This window comes from Cetorhinus maximus, chromosome 11 (genome assembly GCF_964194155.1).
Source record: "Cetorhinus maximus chromosome 11, sCetMax3.hap1.1, whole genome shotgun sequence".
Classification (NCBI taxonomy): Eukaryota; Metazoa; Chordata; class Chondrichthyes; order Lamniformes; family Cetorhinidae; genus Cetorhinus; species Cetorhinus maximus.
The window spans coordinates 53,284,244-53,297,938 of record NC_135889.1 but is presented as its reverse complement, the minus strand read 5'-3'; the positions used below and the strand labels follow the sequence as shown (position 1 = coordinate 53,297,938).

The following is a 13,695-nucleotide window of genomic DNA, read 5'->3' as shown; positions in this document are numbered from 1 at the left end:
CAGTTTATACTACATGTTGTTGCCCCCTCACTTAACCTGTCTATATCCCTTTTCCCCACAGCTTACCTAACCACCTAGTTTTGTATCATCAGCAAACTTAGATACATTATTCTCTGTATTTTCATTTAAGTCATTGGTCCCAGCATTGATCCTTGCGTCACACCACTATTCACTGCCTGCCAACTTGAAAATGCTCCATTTATGCCCACTCTCTGTTTTCTATCCGTTAACCAATCCATGCTATTACGCCCCCCCCCAACACCCCCCCAGCTCCATGAGCCCTTATCTTGCCTATTAAACTTTTGAGTGGCACCTTATCAAATGCCTTTGGAAATTCAGGTATACTACATCTTCTACTTCCCCTTTAGATACCCTCTAGGTACATCCTCCAAAATCTCTAATAAATTTGTCAAGTAGAATTTCCCTTTAGTAAAACTATGTTCACTGATCCTAATCACACAATGCTTTTCTAAGTGCATTGTTAAGACTAAAATGGCAATTGAACAATGTGCTACCTTTAAAGAAGAGGTAGTGCAAGTACAGTCAAGGTATAGTCCCACAAAGAGGAAAGGTAGGGAAACAAATCCAGAGCTCCCTACATGATGAAAGCGATAGACATTAAGCTGAAGTAGAAAAAGTGTACTTATAAGAGATGTTAGGTGGATAATACAACCGAGAACTAGGTTGAATATAGAAGGTTCGGAGACGATGTCAAAAGCAAATAAGAGAAGCAAAGAGTATGAGAAGAGACAGGCAGCTAACGTAAAAGGGAATCCAAAAGTCTTCTATAAGTGTATAAACAGTAAAAGGGTGTTAAAAGGAGAATTGGGGCCGATTAGGGACCAAAAAAGGGATTTACGCATGGAGGCAGAGGGCATTGCTAAGGTATCATGTGAATATTTTGCATCTGTCTTCAGCAAGAAAGAAGGTGCTGCCCAGGTCATGGCGAAACACGGGATAGTTCAGGCACTTGAAGGGTTTAAATTGATGAGGAGGTGTTATTGAATAGCCTATCTGTACCTGAAACTGATAAGGCAACATGACCAGATGAGGTGCATTCAAGGCTACTGAAGGAAGTGACAATGGAAATTGCAGAGGCACTGGCCATAATTTTCCAGTTTTCCTTAGACTCGGGTGATGCTAGAGGACTGGAGAATTGCATTTGTTACACCCTTAGTCAAAAAAGGGAGTAAAGATAAGCCCAGCAACTACAGACAATCAGTTTATCCTTGGCGGTGGGGAAGCTTCTAGAAGCAATAATTCAGGACAAAATTAATAGTCACTTGCACAGAGGAAAGTCAGCATGGATTTGTTAAGGGAAAATCAGTTTAACTAACTTGCTAGATTAGATTGAAAAGATGACAGAAAGGATTGATGAGGGTAAGTGTACATAGACGTCCAAAAGGCATTTAATACAGTACCATACAACAGACTTGTGAGCAAAGTTACAGCTCATAGAATAAAAGGGACAGTAGCAACACGGGTACGAAATTGGCTAAGTGACAGGAAACAAAGAGTAGTGGTTAAGGGATGTTTTTTGGATTGAAGGAAGGTTTATATTGGAGATCCCCAGGGATTGTTGTTATGACTCTTACTCTTTCTAATATATATTAATTGACCTAGACCTAGGTGTACAGGGTGCACTTTCAAAATTCAAAGGACGTAGACAAGCTGGTGTAATAGGTGTCTGAATGGCAGATGAAATTCATTACAGAGCAGTGTGAAATTACTTATCTTGTTAGGAAGAACATTATAAGACAAAAGGTACAATTCTAAAGGGAGTGCAGGAGCAAAGGTATATATGTGCATGAGTTATTGAAGGTGGCAGGACAGGTTAAGAGAGCAGTCAATAAAACATACAGTATCCCAGCCTTTATTAATAGTGGCATATAGTACAAGAGCAAGGAGGTTATGTTAAACTTGTATAAAACATTGGTTTGACCTCAACTGGAGTACTGCGTCCAGTTCTGGGTGTCACACTTTAGGAAAGGTATAAAAGCATTAGAGTGAGTGCAGAAAAGATTTGTGAGAATGGTTCCAGGGGTGAGGAACTTCAGTTACATAGGTAGATTGGAGAAGTTGGGACTGTTTTCCTTGGAGAAGAGAAAGTTGAAAGGAGATTCGATAGAAGTATTCAAATTCATGAGGGGTCTAGAGAGAGAAAACTATTCCCACTGTTGGAAGGATCAAGAGCGAGAGGGCACAGATTTAAGGTAATCTGCAAAAGAAGCTATGGAGACACGAGGAGAAACTTTTTCATGAAGTGAGTACTTAAGATCTGGAATGAACTGCCTGAGAGTGCAGTGGAGGCAGGTTCAATCAAGGCATTCAAGAGGGCATTGAATTATTATCTCAACAGGAAGGATGTGCGGGGTTACAGGGGGAAGATGGGTGAATGACACTAGGTGGTTTGCTCATTTGGAGAGCTGACACAGGCAAAACAGGCCAAATGGCCTCCTGTGTCGTAACAATTCTGTGACAAGCTTATGCACTAGTCACCGTGATGATGATGCCCAATTGGAAATGCCACAACGGAAGAGACCACTATTTCATCGGATTTAATTATGTTGGAATATGTAGCTTAATTTTTGTAAGGCAAATATAGTACAAAAGAATTTAACCTCAACAGAAAAGTATACAAAATAATTCAGATTTTCAAGTGAAGCTCAATATCCTAATGTACAGAATGTCTACTCAAATTATATTCTGAAGCTCCAGGGTAAAAATCAGTCAGAGGTTTAAACTCTGAAGCGTTGTAGAATTGGACAAGTAAAACAGAACAACAAACTGACAAGTTAAGGGAAATTGTTTGGAATAATGAGCACTTCTCCCTCTAGTGGAAGACTAATAAGAGCTTAAAATTAATTAATAAACTAGTGGAAGTCAAAAGGATTTTTTGCATTTGTACAAAAGTGACTAGAAATTTTGAAAGTCAATCGAAAACAAGTTCAATAGTTTATACCAAACATACACCTGTTCCTCACTCTGTAATGTGGAAATCCAAAAATTGGAACCAAACATTTTAAAATAAAGTGGGTCACTACAGACTAAGCTTAGACATTTTGTTTAGAATTCCATTGCTCATCATCTACATTTTGTTTGTAAAGCTCCATTTTCTTAACCTCAAAATATATACTATAAAATAAATTTCTTATATTCCCCAAATTATCTTTCTGTCAGTGTTTTCACAATTAGCCATGAAAAGATTTTACAATTTTAGGAATTCCTACTATTATGTATTCTACCAGTTTCTTACTATCATACTTGTGCCATTTTGAATAGTATAAAATAATCAACAGGTCATACACAGATCCTCATTCTTGATTGTAGCATGAATTTTTTTGAACTATATGCTATAATGAGCAGTTCTCTGTGTGCTACATGTGGCAAAATCAGTGATAAACACATTTACAATTTTACAGCACATATTTCACAGGAAATCCTCCTCTAATGTTACATAAATTGGTAATCAATGGATGCATTCTCAAAAGTACACTTTTCAGAAAACAACATTTCAAAACTATAAAATTTACACTTGAATATGTTACGCAAATATAGAACTTAATAGAGTGCACTCATTTTATAAAAATAAAAGTAGTTACACAGAGCTCCACCATGGTCTGAAAATAATTCTGATTCATCTCCTTCAGAAAAATTCGATGAATTGCAAACCACTCTAGGGATCTTTCGGTATTATCTTCACAATAGGCAGCTGCACTTTATTGTATGATCATCACATTCTTCAATATTCCTTCCATACAGAGTAATTAGCTGTGAGTGGATCCTATGAAAGTCAAGTGGAAAAAAAACTTACAAAATTCAGAAGACATATGTTTCATTATGTGATCCTGTTCTATGTTTGCCAGTAGATAGTGTTTAAATAATGAAAGTATACATAATGAGCTACAAACATACATTTTTAGTTCATTAATAAATTAGTTAATAAAACTTATGCACCACTTGAACAAATTTCAGCTCACGGGATTAAACCAAATGGTTTGGTAGTTTTTGTTCTCTATTTGGTTTTTGAATGTTTTTTACTCACAAAGTTACCCTTAAATGAAAGTATGAAAAAATACTGATATTCTAACATAAACATTAAAAGAGTGCTGCAAAATTCTGATGTTGCATCTGTAAATAGTCATTGCTTACTTTATATGAACTTCTGAAGTTCCCTCCATTAAGTCACCATCAACATTCCACGGACAGCTTCCTTTCAGAGAAATCACAGAAGGGCGACATGAATGAAAATCAGCATTCTCCTCTGATGTCGCATCAGTCCAATTGTAATCGATCTTTGAGCGGATTTTAACTTCCTGGACTGTATATGTCTCCACAAAGGGAAAATCAAACTACAAGCAAAAAGACAATGTACAAAGATGTAATGAATGTTTATTCAGCTTAGAATTTAAAATTAAATTAAACAGTGACTGACCCATTGTCAATTCTTTTTGGTAGTCACTTTTTTTTGTGAGTCATTAGTTTACAAGTTCATTCACACTGCAGTTCATAGGGAGTGAGGACTCACTTGAAGGAGTGGTCTGTAATGCTCACCTGAGGAAATTATCTAGTGCAAAAACCCAAAAAGGTAACAAATCAAACTGGAGATGATTACTGAATCATAAATACATTAGTCTTTATAAATGCAATTCATTATTGTTTAAAACTCAGACTGCTCCACAAACAACTATTTATAGACTGGCAAAAGAGCGGATTGTAAATTCATGCAAATAAAAACAGAGCTAATCTGGATTAGATTGTGCAATGTTTCATATTAAGTAACAATCCAGTACCTGATGCCTAATGACAGGAAACTAATTTTCTTTAGGAGGACAAAGCATGCTAACAGAATTAGGAGAAGTCTATAGGATTTACTATTTATTAATCTGGGAAAACTAATTAAGTGGATCCAACAAAAAATGCCATATGTTTGCATTTACCTGATTCTTTAGGTTACCATATCGTTTTAGGTGCTTTATAAAATCTGCTCGTGAACTGTTTTGGACAACAATAAGCGACATGCTTCCATTATCCAACCTAAAATAGAAAATTAAATACTCACTGAAGGCACATTATGTTCAGTTTAAATAGTGAATTAAAAACTATTATTACAGGAGAATGTTTCTGGTTTGAATTGTTAATGGGTCTGTAGACTACAAATTACTGTTGATAATATTAGCGGATGAGCATTAAAAACGATTAGGTTAATGAGGCCATTAAAATAATGGACAGGAATGTCATACGCATGTCACGTGAATGTATTAAGTGTTTGCTAATATTGCTAACAACAATTTTTAGCCTCGTTTTAATAATACAGCTCAATACGTGTTTATTTTTAAAAAAATTCATTCATGGAATGTGGGTGTCGCTGGGTATGCCAGCATTGTTTGCCCATTCCTAACTGCCTTTAAGAATGGTGATGAGCTGACTTCTTGAACCGCTGCAGTCCACGTGGTGTAGGTACACCCACCATTTTTTTAGGTAGAGAGTTCCACGATTTTGACACAGCAACAGTGAAGGCATGGCGATATATTTCCAAGTCAGGATGGTGTGTGGTTTGGAGGGGAACTTCCAGGTGGTGGTGTTCCCATGCAGCTACTGCCCTTGTCCTTCTATGGTCATAGATTTGGAAGGTGCTGTCTAAGAAGCCTTGGTGATTTCCTGCAGTGCATCTTATATATGGCAGACACTGCTGCTATTGTGCATCAGTGGTGGAGAGAGTGAATGTTTGTGGATGGGGTGCCATTCAAGCAGGCTGCTTTGTCCTGGATGGTGTTAAGCTTCTTGAGTGTTGTTGGAGCCACACTCATTCAGGGAAGAGGAGAGTATTCCATCACACTCCTGACTTGTGTCTTGTGGACAGGCTTCAGGGAGTCAGGAGATGAGTTACTTGCCACAAGATTCCTAGCCTCTGATCTGCTCTTGTAGCCACAGTATTTATATGGCTAGTCCAGTTCAGTTTCTGGTCAATGGTAACCCCCAGGATGTTGATAGTGGGGGATTCAGTGATGGTAATGCCATTGAATGTCAAGGGGCAATGGTTAGATTCTCTCTTGCTGGAGATGGTCATTGCCTGACGCTTGTGTGGTGCTAATGTTATTTGCCACTTCTCAGCCCAAGTCTGGATATTGTTTAGGTCTTGCTGCATTTGGACATGGACTGTTTCAGTATCTGAGGAGTTGCGAATGGTGCTGAACATTGTGCAATCATAAGCAAACATCCCTACTTCTGACCTTATAATGGAAGGAAGGTCATTGATGAAACAGCTGAAGATGGTTGGGCCAAGGACACTACCCTGAGGAACTTCTACAGTGATGTCCTGGGGTTGAGATGATTGACTTCCAACAACCACAAACATCTTCCGTTGTGCCAGGTATGACTCCAACTAGTGGAGAGTTTTCCCCCTGATTCCCATTGACTCCAGTTTTGCTAGGGCTCCTTGATTTCACACTTGGTCAAATGCTGCCTTGATGTCAAGGGCAGTCACTCTCACCTCATCTCTGGAATTCAGCTCTTTTGTTCATGTTTGAACCAAGGCTGTAATGAGGTCAGGAGCTGAGTGATCCTGACGGAACTCAAACTGAGTGTCAGTGAGCAGGTTATTTCTAAGCAGGTGCTGCTTGATAGCACTGTTGATGACCCCTTCGATAACTTTACTGATGATTGAGAGTAGACTGATGAGGTGGTAATTTGCCACCAGGTTGGAATTGTCCAGCTTTTTGTGTAAAGAACATACTTGGGCAATGTTCCACATTGCCGGATAGATGCCAGTGTTGTAGCTGTACTGGAACAATTTGGCTAGTGGTATGGCAAGTTCTGGAGCACAAATCTTCAGCACTTTTGACACATAAAAGTGAATACATGTAGAAACTCAAACAAAGTTATTATCAACGCACTACCACCTAGTCAGCGATGCCCACATCCCAGGAACAAACATAAAGAAATGCTGTAAGTTTGTTACAGTATTTACGTGTGTATTTGATCAGAATAATCTGGAGTTTTTAACATTCTGATTTATTGTTACAAATGCTTGTTGATGTGCTTTTGTTTTGTCAGTGGCTTTTAAGTGCTTTGAAAAAATTGATTTACTGGATTAAGATGAATCATTTAAGCAAGTTTGCACATTGTCCTTGAGTAATGGGAGCAGGTGTGATTTTCTAATATCCGACTTGTCATTGAACCTAATCTGAACATTATCCAATGGTTATTTCAACCTTGACCTCAACCAGCAACCATTTAAAAAACGTAAGATTACTGTGTCAACTGCAGTCCATGCCCTCATAAGGTTCCAGAATATCTACATCACAGTATGAATTTTTGGGAATGAATGCAAAACCTCAGAGGGAGGACAGATATTATAAGTATTGGCCTATTTCTCTAAACCCACTGACCTGGTATTAGGTGCAAGGCCTCTTGGTGCCATTGAACAAAGACATGGAATGGCCATAATGCTAATATTGAGGAAACGTCCCTGCATGGTTTGCCATTTATCTTCATCAGCTGAAAAGCACCACAAATTAATGTTACTGCAGAAGGATACCACAAAGATAAGGTCACACTTCAAATTCACTGAAACTATCTGTTTTTAAATTGCAGATGATGTTTGGTACTCACTACATTGTTCAATCGCATTTATTTCATCTTCATTTCTAAAACAAATTGGAAAAATAAGGAATTTGTCAATATCAAAAGCAAATCCATTTTGATAACAAAATATAATGACCTGCAATTTGTGATGAGATTAATGCTACCAGCACTCACCCTTATTATGGATGAAATCTGATGGCAAAAGAAACTTTTGTTTCTTTTACAAAACTTACTCTTACAAAAGAGTAAGCTTTTGCATAGAAAAACATGAAATCCAGAAGCTGCCATCAGAGATACTCCATTCCTCCATATCGATTTATCATTCAAATGACTTGCTATACTTGAACTGAAAGTTCCTGAAAATGCTAGATCTAGTGCATTCAGGGGTAAGTGAATTTTTAACAATGTGATAACCGATAATTACTAATGAATAACCTCTCTCACTTGAAAAAATAATTTTAAAGTGTGGAATCTCATTCTCTCAGAAGAAAATTGGTGTTGGATATTTAACTTGTTATTTTCTTGTCTAGTTCTTATCGCTCTCCCTCCCTTAACCTCATCTTTATTTTGCTTTCTGTAATGATTTCAATCTAATTTAGATTTACTTCTCTATACTTTCTGGTTTGGAATTGGCATGTCTGAGTGAATATACTTAAATCTGATTGGTTAGAGCCTTGCTGTTACTTGCCCCATTCACAGATGCTACAAATCCCCCAGATAGAGGGAGCCACAGTTGAAAAGATACAAAATCAGAGGAAACCTCAGCTGATTAGTTCACATAGAGTTTGTGGGCAGATCTCAACAGGGACTGAATGGTGAGCATAGTTCCTTCACTGCTGAGAGCAAAATCTGAGCCATTATCTTTATGTACAATTACACAGGGCAAAACGTTGCCTTTGGTGTGCGGGCTCGGCAGAGGTGGATGGGAAGCCGACCACAATCAGGCCTGGAAGGCAATTTCACGCTGGTGGGCCTGTGTGGGTGGGGGGGAGTGCGAGCTGGGCGAGCGTGACCATGCATGCTACATAATCTCCCTAAGGCAGAGCGCTGCCTCAGGGAGCTGAACTGATTTGAAAAAAAATTAAAGAATTGATAAAAGTTATGAAACATGACCCCTCATATGACTCTGTCACATGAGCAGGGACATGTTATTTATGAAAAATTAAGTTTTATTTGATTTTTATTTGCTTTTAGAAACCTCATCCCGCCCATAGATGAGGTTTCTGAAAAAGTGCAAAGGCGGCTTTTTCGCCTGCCCGCCAATCATAAGGTTGGGCGGGCAGAGAAAAATTTACTTTAATTACCTTTTAAATGGCCTTAATAGGCCTTTTAATTGTCAGCAGGCGCGCTGCCGACTCCGGCGCATGCCCACCAACTGAAATATCCTGCAAGTACACCTGACGTCATCACGTGTCATTTTACACTCGGTCGGGTTGGGCGCATAGAATATAAAGGAAAAAAAAAACTTGCATTTATATAGTGTCTTCCACAGCCAACAAAGCACATTTAAAGTACATTTGAAATACATCACATCAGTTTTTACATTGTTATTAACTATGTATCATTTTAAGTTGAATTCATATGTGCTAAGAAAGGTAAAAATAGTTTCAGTTTCATTAAGGTTCTGTTCATGAACCTTGGTGCCTGAGAGTCTGGATAGACTTGTGACTAAAAGGTCAGGTTCTTTGGGTATGTTTGTATATATACATTTTTAATGAGGTCTTACTCTAAGCGAAAGAGATGGGTTAAAAGGGAGTTCAAAGTTCAGTGATTCTGAAAAAAAAGAGAAAAAAGTAGAATAGCTTTGCTGTCGACTAGCGACAGTGATCCAGGGGCATAGACACAGAATAGTCAGGAATTGAGAGAGGAGGGTTCAGTGTGTGTGCCAGAGAGAGAAGACGGGGATTTGAAGTTCTCTGAGAAGAAAAACTGCAAGGCTGGTGGGGTAGTAGTCAACTAAATAATCAGTGTGGGACTCAGTAAAGTGACCAGTTTAGTAGAAGATTGAGTTTAGGGAACTCGTCTGTTTGCTCTGCAGTTGAGGAAACAGTGAGTTAAGAGTGCGGTCTTTGGGTGTCTCGGGGAGAGATGCGAGTTGGTTGAGAAGCAGCAAGTGAATGCTCAGGAATTCACCGGAAGAAAACCAGTTGCAACTGTGCCAGTCCCAAGGGAGAAGCCTTTGTGTCGAGCTACTGGTAACTCTTCATTGATTTATGTATCTGTAAAGATATTGCTGAGGTACAGGAATAGTGGGAACTTGAATCATCTTCTTGGGGAGAATTTTCTCTCCATTGGGTGGGCCAGTTGGGAGCGGGCGTGGAGCCGATCACCACCCGCGATCGGCTGTGTGCCGCCATTTTACGTGGGAGGGCCAATTAAGGCCTGCCCAGCCTGACACGCACCCGGAAGTGCTCAGCGCTACCTGTGCGGGTAGGAGGGAGAGTGGGGGCGAAAGAGCGCAAAAATCTCCGAGGCAGCTCCGTGCCTCAGGGAGATTGATTGCAAAAGTTAAAAATAAAAAAAATAAAATTATTCAGACATGTCCCCTCATGTGACAGTGTCACAGGAGCTGGGGCATGTTTATGAATTTTATTTAAAATTTTTATTTAAGATATAAACCCTTCATGAAACCTCATCCTGCCCGTGGATGAGGTTTCATGAGAAATGCGAAGGCCGCCTGGGTTCTTCACCTGCTCACCAACCTTAAGGTTGGAGGGCAGCCCTGACAATTGCTTTGATTAGGTTATTAATGGCCTTAACAGGCCTTTGACAGTTTGGCTGAATGGAAGATCAGAATGACGCGCGGTGACGTCAGGACGCACACTCAATGTCACCGCGCGTCATTTTACGCGTCGGAGTGCGGGGCCCACCCCTGCACGCCAACCAGAAGATTATGCCCCTTGTGTTTATATTGAGGTCTTTCCAACCTTTTTGTCTTGTACAATGTAGTTCACTTAACTTATCTTGTTTTAATAAATATTTTATTCCTTGTATTAAAAGTTCATCTTGTGAATTTGTTCAATAACTTTACTCCAGGGCTTCTAAAAAAAGTTGGGATCTATCAAGCCAGGTTTCACCCTGGGATCTGACCTGTCCAGTATTAAATCAGCTGGGATCATAATACATACACGAAATTATCTCCCGACCTCTCTCTCAATCCCTCTAAATTGTCAGACTGCTTGTCGAACATTCAGTACTGAATTAAAAAAAAATTAGCCATTATCTTTGGTCCCCGCCACAAAATCTGCTCCCTAGCTACCGACACCATCCACCTCCCTGGGAAGTCTGTCTGAGACCAAATCAGTTTGCTTGCAACCTCAGTGTCATATCTGACCCTGCAATGAACTATCAACCACAAATCTGTGCCATCACTAAGAGTATTTTTACCTCCATAACATCACCTGAGTCCACAACTGCCTCAGCTCTTCTGCTGCTGAAACCATCATTGATTCCTTTATTAACTCCAGACTGGACTATTCAAAAATACTTCCAACTGGCCTCCCACATTCTACGCTCTGTAAACTTCAGGTCATCCAAAACTCTGCCGCTTATGTTTTAACTCACACCACATCCCATTTACCCTGTGCTCACTAGATTGGTTCCCAGTTAAGCGACACCTCGATTTTAACATTGTCATCCTGTTCTCAAATTCCTCCATTGCCAAGCCCCTCCTTATCTCTGTAATCTCCTCCAGTCCTACAGCTCTCTGAGACATCTGCACTCATCTAATTCTGGCTTAAGCATCCCTGATTATAATTACAGCACCACTGGTGGCTGTGCCTTCAGCTGCCAAGGCCCGAAGCTCTGGAATTCCATCTCTAAATATCTCTATTTTGCTTTCCTCCTTTAAGACACTCCTCAAAACCTACCTCCTTGATCAAGCTTTTGGTCATCTGTCCAAATATCTCCTTATGTAGTTCTGTGTCATAGTTTGTTTTTTTAATGCCTCTATGAAGAGTCCTGGGATGGTTTATTATTTTAAAGGTGCTATATAAATACAAGTTGTCGTTGTTGAAGTGTAGTCACTGTTATAAAATAGGAACATTACAGACAACACAGGGACAGACCGTTCGACTCAACTAGTCTGCACTGATGTTTATAATCCACAAGTCCACCTCAGTGAAGCCTTTCTGCATATCTTGCTATTCCTTTTTTCTCTCTTGTGCTCATGTAGATCTTGGAGGATCCTTGGTATGGAGAACCTTAGTGCTGAGCATGGCAGGTGGGAGGGCAGGTCGGCAGGGCAGTCGGCCCCATGTTTTTCTGACGAGTGTCTACTGCCCTCCTGGAGGAGTCCCGGCACACCGGGATATACTTGTCCCCAGGGACGGGAGGAGGAGGCCCCCACACCTTACCAGAAATGCCTGGGAGGAGGTGGCATCCAGGGTAATGTGCTGAGGCGCACATGGGTGCAGTGCTGTAAGTGCTTCAATGATCTCCTGCGATTGGGAAGGGTGAGTACTGTTTTGGCATGGGTCACTTAGCACAGCAGTTAGGAGCGCCCCCACACCCCCACCACCCCCCTGGACCTCAGAGTTCTTAGAGTGTGAGTAGCAAATGTTAATGAGGCGGCATCTAGGCAAGGGGTTGAGCCCTGGATGCTTGGAATGAGTGTCTTGCGGGTCCAGGGTCACAAATCAGCTGAGCCCTGCAAGGTTTTCCTCAGGTAGGGTTGGCCAGGCTGCAATGGCAATGCAGGTACAGGGTGGACTAATCAATGCTCTTCTATCCTTTCAGGAGAAGACGTCCCATAACAATGCTGAAAGGTTGCAGACTGGCGGAGGACTGCCCCACCTTCTAATCTTGACCAAATACGAGCAGGAGGCACTGGAGCTAGAGAACCGGCCGCGGTGAGGTTGGGGTGCCTCAGGGAGATAAAAGTGCAGTGCACTGAGGTCAGAACATCTGTCATAGCAACCATTCCACTGTTGTCTCTATATTGATGTGAGCCTCGAACATGGAATCCCCATTGATAATGGAAAGACGAGGGCACCCTGATCCAAATGCCAGGCATGCACAGTAACAGTGTAATGACTTCAACTAATGACATGTCCTTGTTCTTCCTTTCAGGCTCACCAGAAGCCCGTCGGGGTCAGGAGCCTGAAGGCCCACCGCTCACTCCAGAGGACACAGACGATAGAAACGCACCAGCATCACACACTCTCAGCCAGGCAGGCACCAGTGCAGATACGAGCACCTTGGTGGGCATTAGATCGTTGGAATAGTATCTCGGTGCTTAGCGGTGAGGCCACTTCACACTCGCTTGAGGTGCAGGTAGAGGCAGAGAGTGCCCAGGGCGCCGGCAGTCGGAGGACCGCTGGGCACCAGGAACATGCTCAGTCGGTGGCTGATGATGTGTCTCTGGAGTCGTCCCTGAGGCAGCAGGTGCTGCAAGCCAGCACGGTGTGGAGGATCTGGCGGAGATACATGAGGGAATGCATGCCATAGCCTCCACTGTGGAGGAGTCTATGCGGAGCATGAGCAATTCAATGACCCTCATGGCCGAGCGCACTGCCTCCTCCATTGAGAGAATGGCGACTCTCATGGAGAGGCTCCTCCAGGAGCTGAATCAGGGCTTCCTGGGGATGCGCTCGGACCTGTAAGCCCTCACACCGGCAATGATCTCAGGTGGTCACTGTCAGTGTGGAAGATGGATTGGGCACCCAGCATCCCAGCTAGTTGCTCATCCATCAATGATGAGCAGGGAGGTCCAAAGTGACCTGACGCTGGCGCACGAGCTGCCTGTCATCTCTATGGGCTCCTCTCAGGGCGCTCCGGATGATGGCAGCAGCTTCTCCGCCCCTCTGCCAGTGACCATGGCATCCGGTGAGGCTGCGGCAACTGGGGAGATGCCAGCTGTGGCATGGGCCACTCCCTCCCAGGCAGGGCCAGCACAGGCTCCACGAGCCAAAGGACGCCCGCCCGCCAAGGTCATCAAGGCCAACAGGACAGCAGAGTGAGCAGGCTGTCTCCAATGCCAGTGCCAGCGAGGGGGGCGCACCTAGACGTAGCACCCGCAAACGAAAACTTAAAGCACCTTAAGCACAACATGGGCTTATCACTAGTGATATTTTTATCCCCCACTTTTACGCTAATTATTAGTAGGTG

The 13,695-nt window shown here is 41.9% G+C and overlaps 1 protein-coding gene across 1 annotated transcript in view; it reads right to left on the bottom strand.

Annotated features, from left to right (window-relative positions):
- Positions 1–1,858: 1,858 nt before the first annotated feature.
- The window catches only part of cerkl (CERK like autophagy regulator), a 316,590-nt gene continuing 304,753 nt past the window's right edge, over positions 1,859–13,695 (bottom strand). Inside the window, exons 9-13 of the mRNA XM_078551938.1 lie at positions 7,615–7,649; positions 7,392–7,500; positions 4,941–5,037; positions 4,153–4,352; positions 1,859–3,784 (exon numbers count right to left, since the gene is read on the bottom strand). Of these exons, the coding sequence (XP_078408064.1) occupies positions 3,700–3,784; positions 4,153–4,352; positions 4,941–5,037; positions 7,392–7,500; positions 7,615–7,649 (526 nt within the window). The 3' untranslated portion in view covers positions 1,859–3,699. The remainder of the gene's footprint in view (positions 3,785–4,152; positions 4,353–4,940; positions 5,038–7,391; positions 7,501–7,614; positions 7,650–13,695) is intronic.